The sequence below is a fragment of the Olea europaea genome, chromosome 11 (assembly GCF_002742605.1).
Source record: "Olea europaea var. sylvestris chromosome 11, O_europaea_v1, whole genome shotgun sequence".
In the NCBI taxonomy this organism is placed as follows: domain Eukaryota; kingdom Viridiplantae; phylum Streptophyta; class Magnoliopsida; order Lamiales; family Oleaceae; genus Olea; species Olea europaea.
In genome coordinates this window covers 27,479,135-27,494,211 of record NC_036247.1, presented here as the reverse complement: position 1 = coordinate 27,494,211, position 15,077 = coordinate 27,479,135, and the positions used below count along the sequence as shown (strand labels likewise).

General features: G+C 36.3%; 1 protein-coding gene across 1 annotated transcript; it reads left to right on the top strand.

Annotated features, from left to right (window-relative positions):
• The first annotated feature begins 1,834 nt into the window (after window positions 1–1,834).
• LOC111403936 (serine/threonine-protein kinase AtPK2/AtPK19-like) lies at window positions 1,835–6,083 on the top strand. The gene is made up of 7 exons (XM_023032616.1): window positions 1,835–1,896; window positions 2,851–3,801; window positions 3,980–4,062; window positions 4,138–4,258; window positions 4,445–4,618; window positions 5,180–5,287; window positions 5,541–6,083. Exons 2-7 carry the CDS (start codon window positions 3,127–3,129, stop codon window positions 5,826–5,828), a joined length of 1,449 nt encoding a protein of 482 aa, XP_022888384.1. The 5' UTR covers window positions 1,835–1,896; window positions 2,851–3,126; the 3' UTR covers window positions 5,829–6,083.
• The last annotated feature ends 8,994 nt before the right edge of the window (window positions 6,084–15,077 follow it).

Here is a 15,077-nt window from a genome sequence, read left to right as displayed (position 1 = left end):
CTGCAATCAGTCGCCCTATGCCCCTGTTCACCACACCTAAAGCACTTAATACTTGAGCTGGAACTATCCCGCTGTGGCTGATAAGCAGGACGAGATTCTTGAGGGCGAACTGGCTGACTTCCTTCACCTCTGACCACTGGCCTCCTACTTTGCTGTTTCTCTACTGCAAGTGCTCGCTGATATGCCTCGGAAACTGTCCACAATGAATGAAGGCTAAGAACATCCTGCCGGGGCTGCCTTAATCCCCCCAAATATCATGCTACCATCTGTTCCTCCGTTTCAGATAAATCATTCCGAGCCACCAACTGATAGAATTCTTCAGTATAATCATTGACTGATCTTGCGCCTTACCTTAGTGAATGGAGCCTCTGAAACAAGGTTTGAGTATAGCCGAAAGGGAGGAAGTGCCCTCTCATCTTCTTCTTCATCTTCTCCCAGTTAGTAATTTTGGATTTCCCCTGTCGCTCCCGTGAGCGCTTCAACTGTTCCCACCATACAGATGCCCTACCTTTGAGTTTGATGGCGACTAGTTTCACTTTAACACGATCTGGAACCTCCTTATATTCAAAAATTTGCTCCACTTCATTCAACCAATCAATAAATCCTTCAGCCTGCAACGTACCAGAAAACTCGGGCAGATCCACTCTGAAATCGAGATCTACATGACGATCCTCCCGTCCACGATGCTCCCAAACTCGAGCACGATGGTGATACGGGTTTTCGAAACTGGTATCGGAATCGTGACCTTCCACATCATGATTACCGAACTCCTGTTCCGCCAAACGTTGGGTTAACTCCGCAACTTGTCTCTGCAAATCTTCAATCGTCACATCCTGAATATTACTATCACGGTGCGGGACTTCCTCAATCGGAACCTGTCCTCGACGACCACGACCACGTCCACCAACCATTATAACTGATGGAATTTATCTCCCAAGAAGATGCTGACGCTCTGATACCAACTGACGCGTCAAAATCTCCCAATTAAGGAAATAATGGTGATTTACTTTCCATCTTTGCGCCGATCCGCCATCTCATGGTATCTCAGCGCCATCATCGTGCAATCTAACAAATCAGCATCACTTGACTCGGATCCTCTTGCATCACAAGTGGACCTCACTTTTCTCCTAACAGTTAAAAAATCAATTCTCAAAATCACTCCCAAACAGGCTCATAATCCTGTAAAGAAGCTGCACCAAACATACGCTTAAAATGTTGTTAGCTGTAGACATGGTTAAACAAACTGGGCACGTGACGACTATGTCAATAAAAGATTGGGGATCCTTGGAGAATTTTAGCCTTATATTAAAGAACCCGTGCTTCAATGCCTTTTGTCGAAAAGTAAGTTAGAACATTTCCAATAAACTTTTTAAACATTAGATTCTTTCTATTTTAAAAAGCAAACCCTTAAAACTGTGCTCCAAAATATTCTTTCCCAAACTCATCCTATATAATTAAATGGACTCAAACTGTTTCATTTGTCAATAAAAAAAAGGTATAATAATTTGGAGAGAACCTATTGAAAATAAAAAAATAGAGAAAAAATAATAAATACCTTTTGGGAATAGTACAATTAAGTTATAAAAATAAAAAGACTGTTAGAGCACTTAAAATTTTTTGCCTCTAAATTTATAGACGCTCTTTAAAATGTTAAATATACTCTTTAAAAATAGAAATTTTATTCACGATGCTATTATATATCAATCTTGGCCTAAAATTTGTAGCCAATTACAGCACGCCACGTAAAGCCTGTAGTATTGACGTAAACCAAGTCATTACGTGATTATGCGGTGATGACGTTAGTTATTTAAGCGGCCACGCGAGTCCGTTTTCGTCAAGCAATAGTTATCTTCCCCATAACTTCCATTTTGCCTTTCCTCTGGAATTCTTCTCAAGGTTAGAATATTAAACAAACTTTATGATTTTTTATTCACTTTATTAATTAGTTTCTTTATTATTAATTTTTTTTTTTTGGTATTTTTTCCTGAATTTATGATAGATTGCTTTTGATTGGTCTCGTGTTCACATATTTTCCTGAGATCATTTAATTGTGGGACATTGTAGAATTTTCTTCTGTTTGTTCTTTGTAGTGATGGGTCTATGATCAAATAATAAATATCTGTAAAATGATGATATTTGCAAAATTATAGAACTTGATTGTGGGAGATTATAGAATTTTCTTCAGTTTGACGCGAACCTGCAAAATTAGATGAAGTGCTGATTTATTTGCAAAGATCAAACTAATTTCTGGTAATTGTTGCATAACCAAAATTTTACGTGCCACTGGATCATGATGTACTTATGGGGAATGCGTGTTTTTTATCGATAAAGATGCGTGTCATTTAGATGTATAGATGGCACGTTGGTATAGAGCATCACTGCACATGGGTTGGAGACGATTAGTGCTTGGGGTGGATTCCCGGGCCTCATTCTCGGTGATAAGGGGCTAGTTTCCGCCTTCCCATTAGCTATAGCTTTTGAGAAAACTGGTAGTTTCCAAGAATACATCATTTTGCAAGCGATTATTCAGTTATGTCAATCATGAAAATCATTTAGCTTTCAACTAGTCCTAAAAAATCAGATTTTTAAATCCTCTCGATTTATTAAGTCTTGTTAATTGTCGTTTATTTGGCATGGACTGCACCCCAAGGAATGAACAAATGGAAATTCTGGCAAAATATTAATCATTATGTAAAAATCGAGACACGCCTTTTCTTTTGTTATGTAGAGCATCATATTTTTATAGCATCAATACTTTACCCAGTGTTTCTTGTTTTTGATATCATATTTTATGTCCATATTGGACGATGCATTTTTATGCCAAAGCTGACTACTCTTTTGCACTTACAGCCTCGATTGTCTGCTCTTCATGAATCCGAGAAGCACTGCTACATCTACTGTTTCCTTTAAAGCAGGGAACAAGGACAAGTTCCGTTTCTGGATTTTACATTACCTTTCCCCGGTATCTTTCGGAACGTCTGTTGGAATTGAGAACTTCCTTCTGTTCAAGGCTATTGCATGTTCTTCTTCTTCACTAGTCCTGATCTAAAAGTCTTTGTGGGAAATTATTTTATCATTGCTTGGAGTTAGAAGTCGATCTGCTTCCTGTGTTTCATCTTTAGCATCATGGTTACCTCTCAATTTCCGAACTTGACTGGTGACAATTTGTTGAAGCCTTTCCCAAGTCATGTTCCCCTCTCAGTGGAAGTCGCTGATGCCTTCTCGTTGGATCATGTTGATTTGGACTTTTCTGACCTTTTTGGTCCAGCACCAACTCGTGCAACTTTACCTTTGATATCTGAAGATTCTGCGAATTTTATTATCCAATCTGAAGTTAAAGAATTAAATTATGATGAACCAGCTGTAATTCATAGTTGTTCCCATTCCTATGTGGGTCCCACATCTTGTTTAAGTAATATATCGAAGCTCAACAAGCTCACATTGCATGAGAGAGGATATCTATTTGAATTTGTGGACGAAGTAGATGGAGAGGCTCAAGAGAAAATTCCTGAAGCTGTTATTGAGACAATTGTTCCGAAGAAGTTTACTCTTGAAGCTGATGGCAATTCAGAGAAGACAGTACGGCTTGAGGACTTTGAATTTTTGAAAGTTGTTGGGCAAGGTGCATTCGGAAAAGTGTACCAGGTGAGGAAGATTGGTTCGTCAGAAATATTCGCAATGAAGGTTATGCGCAAAGATAAAATTATAAAGAAAAACCATGCTGAGTACATGAAAACTGAGAGGGATATATTGACAAAAATAGATCATCCCTTCATCGTGAAGCTAAGATATTCCTTTCAGGTATTCATTTTTCGAAGTGTTAATATGCATCCTTTTTGCTCTTATTGAGTTCACAGTCCAAATTTGTGGCTGTGGCAATCCTTAATTTTGGATTATAAGATTGGAAACTATGAAATTGTCCATTTCAGTTTGACATATTTTGAATTTGCTAATTTTTTTAGTAATTTCTTTGGGCCAGACTAAATACAGGTTATACCTTGTGCTTGACTTCATCAATGGGGGTCACCTTTTCTTTCAACTCTACCGTCAAGGCCTATTCAGGTATTTATGATGTTTGTGCTGATAAGAATGTTCACTTTACATTGAGGAATTTTAACACGTGGTATTTATTTTCAGAGAGGATTTGGCACGTATATATGCTGCCGAGATTGTTTCTGCTGTTTCTCACCTCCATGCAAAAGGCATAATGCACAGGGATCTGAAACCTGAAAATATTATTCTTGACGCAGAGGGGCATGTAAGAAATCTTCCACTTTTTTCTTGCCATGAATGGCTTTTTCTGCAGAGAATTATGTTGTTATAGGCTTATAGCTTTCGGTTTGTTTTAACTGCATAATCTGTATCTCGTTAAATTCAAAGAATAAGATGTGTGGTATATCTAGGCTTTATTTTGTAAGGTTTTTTCTTCTTTTATCTCTTGCAGGCTATGCTAACTGATTTTGGGCTTGCAAAACAATTTGATGAGAACACAAGATCTAATTCCTTGTGCGGAACAGTTGAGTATATGGCACCCGAAATCATTCGCTGTGGAGGTCATGATAAGGCCGCAGACTGGTGGAGTGTGGGAATTCTTCTGTATGAAATGTTGACAGGGAAGGTTAGTTCTCTGCCTCGTTCCCTACTTTGCAACGATACTTATTTCTGTTAAAATGCTCCTTTACGTGGACGATGTAGCCATGTTGGTTGCTTTGTTTAATTATAATTTCTCTAAATTGTTAATTTCGTTGTTCTAGGCACGAATTATTTCCTGTCATCTTATTATGAATTCTTATAGGGTGATTGTTATTTTTGATCGTCTGTTGAATTTATTATTCAGAAAAAAATCGTTGTACACATTAATTACTTCATAAAACAATGGTTACAACTTACAACCAAATTTAGGATTGATGGCTCTCATGACCTCAACAATATTCTCAAAAGAATTGAGAAAATTTCAGCCAGGGAATACAAGAGAAAAAAATAGTCGAATTTTGTTAATGGGATTGGATAGTTTATGAAGTGTGAAAGAAATACGAAACGATGCCTTGGTTACCTTTTCCTGGCACAATACGGTTACGCACGATGACTAAATTTTTAAAACTCTCCATGACTTCTCACAGCTATTCTTAATTAAATATGTATTTTGTTGTTTATAATATTTTGTCCTATATTATTTTAGCCGCCATTCGTCGGTGGGAATCGTCACAAAATTCAGCAGAAGATACTCAACGACAAAATCAAATTGCCAGCATTTTTGTCAAGTGAGGCTCATTCTCTACTGAAAGGGGTAAGAGTTCTTCTGTGTCTGTTTTCTACTGATGATGATGATATAGATAGCATTGTATTCTATTCAATTGCACATTTGTTCCAGATCCAAATGAATAAATATGATCTGGATTGAGCCAGGCGGTTGTAAGTAACTTGACAAGGAACCTTTCAGATTATGATTTTCGGTTTGAGGTTTTATATACAAAACACACAAAAACAGCATGGCTTATCTTCGTTTATAATACTCATTTTCCATTCAATGTCTACTTCAGTTGCTTCAGAAGGAGGCGAACATGCGCCTTGGGAATGGACTAAGAGGCAGTGATGAGATAAAAGGCCACAAGTGGTTCAAGTCAATCAGCTGGAAGAAATTGGAGGCTCGGGAAATTCAACCAAGCTTCCTTCCACTAGTAGCAGGAAAACACTGCATCGCCAATTTTGATGAGCGTTGGACCAACATGCCACTTCTAGATTCTCCGGCTGCTAGTCCAAAATGTGGAGAAAACCCCTTTAGGGGGTTTAGTTATGTGAAGCTGCAGCCTAGTACTACAGATCTTTGAAATGATTTTTAGAGCTTGTTTTTAGCAACATTTGAGGTCGTGGAAATGAAGATCACACCGCCATGGTTTCGCCAGAAGCGACTCTCATCATAGAAACACCCCCATGTTGATGTAGTTATTTTGTTGTTATACGTTAGAAGGTTTTTGAATAGTGACATTAATTTTGAGGTATTAAACACCTTGTAATTTAAGACAAATTGAAAGCGGAGACTACCGTTTTAGCTTTATGTATAAATAAAATAGTATTCTTGAATACCTTTCACTTTTTCCTTCTTTTCTATATTTTATTATTTTGCACGTTGACTATTGAAATGGTTTTTAGGACGAAAAACCATTACTAGCGAGGGGACTTAAATGCGCTTAAAAGTAGATGGGGATTTTAGTGCAGAAGTATTCAAAATTGCACTTTTTATAGTAAGATTTCAATATCATCCTTCACGAAGTTTCACTTATCGCGTTCCTCATGCTATGAACTTACTGCGCAAATTACTTCAAAAAGAAGGCAGTGCTCATCTTATACAATTCACTTTCAATTTGATGGCGTCTTTTGAATTATTTTTCCACCTAGACTACTCAAAAAATTACTACCATAAAGGTCATCTTTGCAAATTGCAAGCAAATTTTCCTTTATGTTGGCATGTTGTATTATATGTTTTGATTGTAGTGTTTATGTTATCATATACTAGGTTGGTTTGGGTTACAGTTTACCCAAATCGACTTGGTGTTTTTCAATTTTGAGTTGGGCCCAAAACCAATCCATGACCATCCTTACCGGCAAATTCAACTGGCAACTCTGTCTACGCTGCAATAATTTTGTGGCACCGCACCTTGTTGGTGTTAATGTAATAAGGTATTTAGTTTAAGGGTAGATTTGTCTTTTATTATTTGTACTATATAAACTCTTGTATCCCACATCTTTTACATAAGTTTGGAGGCAGTAAGAACGGTTCCTTCTTCCTCTCCATTCTTCATCAGTTTGTTCTTCTTCTCTTTTGTTCCTTTATCATATTGGTTTGTTGTTTTCTACGTGGTATCAAAGTGGGTATAATTTTGGGTTAAACTTTTGAGCCTCAGATCTCTGGCAAGCGGCCTCGTGCTGCTAGTTTGGCGGTCAAAATCTGTTTGTTTCCGACGCTCAAAATTTGTTCGTTCTCTGTGGTTAAAAAGAATTGGCTGAATGATTTGTTTGTTTTGGTAGAGTTTGGGATCTAGTGATATTTTGCCGTTGAGGGTCATTTTGGAAATCAGTTTGGTTTGCTAATGTTGAGGTGAGTGGTGTGGTGGCCGACCATGGTAAAACCCGACGTTTGATGGCAGTCTTTCGAAGTACGCTTGGTGCGGTGAGAGCAATGACTAGAAACTGAAGGAACTGGAGAAGATGCTCTTGTTGGAGAAAATTCATCGAATTGGAGTAGAGATCACGAAATATGAAATCGAAAACGTCAATAACAAGATAATCACGAATTTGTGTCAATGAATGGCTTGAACACGATATCGTTGTTCTCAAACGATATTTGCCCCTTCTCCTATGAATTTGAGATGCTTCAAAGGTTGTTGGCAAATGGTTTGTAGGATTATAACAAGTCTTGCAAGGATTTAAATACCAAAACACAAGTGCAAATCCTAGAAAATTTAAAGAACACAAAGAATGAATATGAATATGGCTTTTAAAGACTTTGATATTTGATTTTGAAAGTAATATGGAACCTTGATATTTTGTAATAATTTTGCCTTCAATATGGATCCACTTATTTATAGGCATAAGCCATATGTACGAAATGGTGCCAAAATATAACCCAAAAGTCATCAAAATTGAACTTACAACGGCCAAAAACGACCTCAAACGGTCGGATTTTTTGTACCATGCGTCCATGCGGTCGCATGGTTAAACTCAAACCCGGCCTCTAAGTTTCGGTAGGTCCTTGTGCGACCGCAATGTTATATGCCTCTGCAGTCGCACAGGCCACACTCGTGGCCACCATTTTCAATTTCATTCCAACTTCTACTTCCATTGATTTATTGATGTTGAACAACAATTCTCAACAATTCCCCACTTGTTCAATATTCAATAAAATTTCATATTCAAAGAATACGAAACTCATGCCCAAGGATTAGATATCTTTCGATTTGAATCTAGTCATAGTGTAATTCCTACAAAGTAAAGCCGGAATCAAAGGTAGCGTGTAGCTTTGAACCAATTATTCCATATGACAATACTGGTAAGAACACACACACGAGTACCACGTGTTCTCAAGTTCCTCATAACTCGCTTAGCGCTTTTATGACCTTGCGCTTATCATTTTCAACAATCTTTTAAGAGAGAAACTCCAACTCTCTATTAAGGCGGCACCACCTTGAAGATTGATTAGGTGAAGTTCTTCCAGTACCTTTGTTACCTTTAGAGGTACTTGTATTTTAGTACTGAATTTCATTAAGAGCTTATAGCTCATCCCTCATTTCAGTAACAACCAGCATTAATTTAATTAGGATAGAATTTTTGCGAATTTTTTAATAATGCTGCAACTATTCACATATCGAATGACTTGTTGTTACCTTTTGAACCCGTAAATTACTTTTTGAGTAATGACAGTAGGGTTGCTGTCATTGGTGAACCTTTTTAATTTAGGAGTTTCAACCCCATCCTACTCGAAGTAGATTCTACTAAATCTCTATTTAGAGGTTTAGTTAAAGGATTCGCCAAATTCTCAATTGACCTTATATAATTTAGGGAAATTATTCCATCATTGATTAACTTCCTTATATAGTCATGTCTAAGACTTATATGTCTAGACTTTCCATTGTATACCTCATTGTATGTTTTTGCTAATGTGGCTTGACTATCACACATAATAGGTATTGAAGAAATATTCTTCAATCCCAAAGGTATCTCATAAAAGAGATCCTTAAACCACTCAGCCTCTTTCCCGGTATCCGATAGGGCTACAAATTCAGTTTCCATGGTCGAGTGTGTTATGTATGTTTGTTTTTCTGATTTTCAAGAAACAACACCTCCTTCTAGAGTGAACATCCAACCCGAGGTGGATTTACTTTCACCCGTGCTAAATATCCAACTAGTATCGATAAATCCTTCCAATATTGTCGGGAATTTAGTATACTGCAGGCCTAAGTTTTTCATTTTCTTTAAGTATCCAAGAACTCTCCCAATAGCCCTTAAATGATTTTTACTCGGATTGCTAGTAAACCTGCTAAATTTACTTATGGCATAAGCTATGTCCGGTCTTGTGCATTGAACTGCATACATAAGACTTCTTATAGCACTAGCATATTCCAATTGAGCAATCGCCTTTCCATCTTTACAAGTTTTGAACTTGGATCAATTGTGATACTATATTCATTCATGTTCAAGTGTTTGAACTTGTTTATCACATTCTCAATATAATGTGATTGACTTAGGTAATAACCCCCACTAGTCTTTGTGACTTTTATACCTAAAATGGTATCCACTTGACCAAGATCCTTCATCTTGAATGTGGAAGATAGAAACCTCTTTATTTCTTCTATACCATTCACGTGATTACTCATAATTAACATGTCATCAATATATAAACATATAAATGTCACATAATCATGATACATTTTAGAATATAAACATCTATCTACGCTATTATGTTTAAATTCGAATGATGTTATAGCTAAGTCAAATTTCTCATGCCATTTCTCAAGTGCCTGCTTCAAACCATATAAAGAATTTATTTTCTTGCATACTTTATGTTTATTTCCAGGTAGAATGAACCCTTCGGGTCGCTCCATATAGACCTCCTTATCGAGATCCCCATTTAAGAATACCGTCTTAACATCCATTTGATGAACATGCAAGTCATATATTGAAGTCAATGTGAATAATATCATAATCGATGTTATTCTGCCTACCGGTGCATAAGTGTCAAAATAGTCGATTTCTTCCTTTTGTCGATATCCTTTTGATACTAATCTAGCTTTGAAAGTATTTAGAGAGCTATCAACATTATATTTCTTCCTAAATACCTATTTACATCCAATAGGTTTGGATCCTGGTGGAAGATCGACAAGTTCCCAAGTTTTATTAGACGTTATCGAATCCATTTCATATTTAATTGCATCTTTCCAAAAAATGCTATCACGAGAAGCCATAGCTTCTTTATATGTTTTAGGGTCGGTTTATACTTGTAGAACAAAAGGAATTGTTCTCACAACATTCAACTCATTTCCTTCTACTGAGTAAAAGGAGATAAAATGAGAATCAATTTCATCCGGTCCCAAAGACTTCTCAACTCGAGTTCTCTTGCTTTTTCGTGGTTCACTAGACTCATCAACATCTTTAGAAGACATTTCATCATAAATTCCCCTTGAGTTAGGGATATTTTCAATATTTTCCTTTAATTCATTATCCAATGATAACAAATTTTCAAAGAACTCTACATCACTTGATTTGATAATCACATTGGTCTCCAAGTTAAGCAATCTATAAGATTTGTTATTATTAACATATCCAACAAAAGCACATTTAATACCTCTTGGACCTAATTTGGTCCTATTAGGATTTGTGTTTTTGCAATAAGCAAGACACTCCCACACTTTGAAGTATCCATTGTTCGGTTTTCTTCCTTTCCACAATTTTATAGGGGAAAACCTTTGTATGTTTAGAAGGAATTCTATTAAGTATCCTACATGCACTTAATAAAGCTTCACCCCATAAATTAAATGGTAACTTAACATCTTTAAGCATGACATTAATCATTTCTACTAAGGTTTTATTATTTCTTTCAGCCAAACCGTTTTGTTTGGGTGTCCTAGGTGCAGAACATTGGTGAATTATGCCATGTTGTTCACAATATAAATTAAATTCACTAGAGAAGTATTCACCACCTCTATCATTCCTTAAGATCTTTATTTTCTTATTTAAGTGATTTTCAACTTCAATTTTATAAGTTTTAAACAAATCAAATGCCTCATATTTATGTTTCATTAAATAAACATAGGTATATCTTGAGTAATCATCAATAAATGTTATGAAATATCTATTTCCATCTCTTGTTAGCATGTCATTCAATTCACATATATTGGAATGAATTAATTCTAATGTACTAGAAGTCCTCTTAACGCTTTGATAAGGATTTTAAACCATTTTTGCTTCTACACATGTTTTGCATTTAATGACATCATTTTCATCATATGAAATTAAGTCAAAATTTCTCATGCATTTCATGGTACTTTTACTTATGTGACCTAATCTAGCATGCCATAAAAAAAATAAATCAATCATGTAAGCAAAATCAAATTTATTTATTTCATTGTCAATAGTACAAAGTTTGATCATTCCTTCACATGAATAACCATTTCCAACAAATTTCTCGTTAAGTGACAATATAAATTTACCGGACTCAAGGACACTTTTAATGCCCATTTTTCCAAAAATTTCTACTCACTAAGTTCTTATTTATATTTAGAACATGTAGTACATTTGTGAGAGTAACATTTTTTCCAGAAATGAAGATAATCTACACTTCATTTTCCAATTACTTTGGACCGCACCTCGTAACCCATTTGCATCTCTTGGTCTCAATCCACTTCATTGTATGTTTTGAAAAGAGATTTGTCACATGATACATGCACCTTGACACAAGTATCATACCACCAGTCGGGAACCTTTCCCTTAATTGCATTTATTTCGCTCATAGTCGCCATAATCTTGTCTTGTTGGATGGAATTCACTTTACCTTCGGAGTTGTGTTTCCAGTGTCTATAATCTTTTGCGTAGTGTTCAGATTTTTCACAAACAAAACATCCTCCTTTGGTATTCTTCTTGAACTTATTAAGGTTCCTTGAAGGCTTCCTTTTGTTGGATTTTGTTGGCGATTCAAAATTTTCTACAACATTTACTTTGGAAGTGCCTTCGTGAGAATCACTTTTATCACGTATTCTCGATTCTTCCTCAATCCGGAAGGAATAATTTTCGGAACTATACATTATCTTCTTCTCGTATCCTTTCCAAGTTCTGGGAAGTTTGGCAATTATAACCCCTACTTGAAAGGTCTTCATTATTTCAATTTTTACAGCCTTCAACTTATTGACAATTACTTGCATTTCATGTATTTGGGGAAGGAGGGGAATATTCTTTAAAAATTTAAAATTAAAGTACTTAGAAATTAAAAATTTCTGTGTACCTTCTTCTTCCCCTTTGTACTTATTTTTGAGCGCATCCCAATTTTCTTTGCTGAAATTGTGTTTGTATATAAGTCGTACAAACGATCTGATAATGCGTTGAGAATGTGACCATGGCATATTAACTCATCTTCTTGGCGCTTTTGTCTTTCATTCCTCACCGCTTTGGTTTCTCCATTTGTTAGTTCCAGTAGTGGCGCCAATTCCGAATCTAGGATGTAAAAGATCTTTAGTACAGTGAGAGGAAACTTCAATTTATCTTTCCATCGAGTGTAGTTCGTTCCATCGAACCGATATAACCGCACCAAGTCTTGATTCATGAGTTTGATTGTCGGCAATGTTGTCTCGCTTTCCATTGCAGAGATATCGTTTGAGATTGTTGGAGAAAATTCACCGGATTGGAGTAAAGATAAAAAAATATGGAATTGAAAACGCCAATAATAAGATAATCACGAATTTGTATCAATGAATTGCTTGAATACGATATCGTTATTCTTAAACGATATTTGCCCCTTCTCCTATGAATTTGAGATATGATAAGTGTGTTTTTACACACTTAATTGGCTCATAAACATGATTTAAATATGGATAAAATGGTTGAATTGTGACTTAATCCAGTTAAATTCATGCATTGTAGGTAATTCAATGGAAATTGTGGAATTCAGGAGAAAAGAGCCGAAGAAGGACCAAAACGCAACAATTTGATAGTTCAAGGACCAAAGGTGCAAATATTGAGAAGTTGAGCTAAATGCAAAACGAGAGTGAAAACATGCCAAGTATGAGCTCAATGACAAAGCAAAACAAATGGAAGAAGAAAGTATTGAAGAGGGACTGAAATGAAGACAATTGAAAGTTGGAGGACTAAAGCGCAAATACTCAAAAGATGTGCCGAACGAGGGGCATGAGAATTGATGGTGTCAATCATCAATTGGAAGATAAAATTTGTTGAAAAGATGAAGAAATCGAAGAAAGAAGTCAAGAGAAGCAACAAGGAAGTTCAGGGACCAAAATGTAAAAACCACATAGTTGGTTATATCTATGCGACCGCATAGTGTAACCATCTATGCGGTCGCATAGATGGATACAGGGAAAAAAAATTGGGCAACTCAAATGACCTATGCGACCGCATAGGTTTCTTCTATGCGGTCGCATAGAAGAAATTTCGGGAGGTTTTCTGCAGTTTCCTTTTTCGACTCCAACTCCTTTCTTACCTAAATTGGACACGCTATATATACCCTAAAACACGTCCAGAACTGGGGTAGACGTTTTTGGGAGAGAAGAGGCACACAAGAACATCAAGATCCAAGAATTTATGCAAGAAGAAGGAGGATTTCATCAAGATTGAAGATTTCAAGCAACAATTATAATAGGGTGATGTCTTCTCCTTTATTGAATTTTTGTAATTTTCTTCAAAATATGATAGGCTAGGGTTTTTGTTCATTAGGAATTTGATGAACCTTTTGATGATTTAAATTTCCATTATTTCATTAATTCAACAATAGTTTCGTTGGACAAATGTTTGATTTATATGATTTGAATGCTTCCATAATTATTTGGCCAATTGTTATGTGATTGTAGATGATTTGTTCTTTGCATTCGAAAGAAGGGGAATACATTCGATAGAATATAAATTGACATAGGGTCCGATAGGGGATGGAAACTTACCTCTATGCTTTATGCAATTCATGAAGATGTTCATAAAAAGTCATGCATTCTTGTACATTGCATCATCCATAGAAATATAGGCAGGTGGTGTGTAAGAGTAATTTCAATATATTTGTGATAAAATTGCATATTTACATTTCAATTGCGTGTTTATTTAATTCGATTAGTGAAATTTCGAAATTAGGGTTTTCTTTGCAATTAGGGTTTCAAATTGGGGATTTCTTCCAGAATTAGGGCTTTTCACATTTAAACCAAATTTTCATTCAATTAGATTCGGTTAAGGTCACATTAGTCTAATTAGAGCTAATTCAATCCTCGTGGGAACGATACTTGGACTCATAATCCATTTTACTACTTGTTAACGAACCGTACACTTGCGGTGGGTTTTAAAATCGAAAAGGAATATTTAGTGAACAAGTTTTTGGCGCCATTGCCGGGGTTTAGATTTTAGATTTAATTCTATCTTTTGTGACATTAATTCGAACTTATTCATTTTAGTGCTTGTTAATTTTATTAGATTTATTTAATTATTGTTTATATTGACTTTTTGTGTTAATTTTGCCATATCAGGACTTGCATGCAAGGAGCACCTGATCAAGACTTGGTCCCTATAGATCCAGAGATTGAACGCACATTCCGCCACAGGCAAAGGGAAGCAAGAGTGGTACAACAAATGGCTAACGAGCAAAATCGACCGGGAATTCCATTCAACGAAGGTGTGGCAGTGGAAGAGGATGGAAATACGGTACTTGGGGATTTCATGGCACCATTGGTGGTGCAAAGTCAATCTAGTATTGTATATCCTCCATTTGGGCAACCGAACTTCCAACTGAAGACAAACGTGATTCAACTGTTTCAGAATGGGCATCAATACCATGGGATGGCTAGTGAGAATCCGCATACACACATATCTCGATTTCTCGATATGTGTCAACACTTCAGATACCAAGGTATCTCTGATGATGCTATAAGACTGCGCTTGTTCCCGCACACCTTAAGGGATAAAGCACTCGAATGGCTGGATTCACTCCCTGTCGGAAGCATCACCACTTGGAACGAGCTAGCTCATAAATTCTGCACCAAGTTCTTCTCACCAGCTAAAGTAGCTAAAATGCGGCATGACATCTCAATATTCAACCAGATCGAGTCAGAATCATTTGAAGAGGCATGGAACCGTTTCAAGAACATGTTAAGGAAGTGCCCACAACATGGCTTTGACAAGAAGACTCAGATCAGATTTTTCTACACTAGATTACTCCCATCATTCAAGAGTATGGTGGATGCATCATCTGACGGGTCTATCTCTACAAGAACAATTGACGGAGCCTGGGAGTTGTTTGAAAGGATGGCTACAACTTCAGCTATGTGGTCTACAGATCGAGTAGTTCAGAAGAGAGCACCTGGGATGTATGAAGTAGATAC

Excerpts from the sequence above, each read along its gene's own strand:
- LOC111403936 (XM_023032616.1), top strand. The coding sequence starts at position 3,127 with ATGGTTACCTCTCAATTTCCGAACTTGACTGGTGACAATTTGTTGAAG. Across the intron at positions 4,063-4,137 it reads TACCGTCAAGGCCTATTCAG|AGAGGATTTGGCACGTATAT; the intron begins GTATTTATGATG and ends ATTTATTTTCAG. Across the intron at positions 5,288-5,540 it reads CTCATTCTCTACTGAAAGGG|TTGCTTCAGAAGGAGGCGAA; the intron begins GTAAGAGTTCTT and ends TGTCTACTTCAG.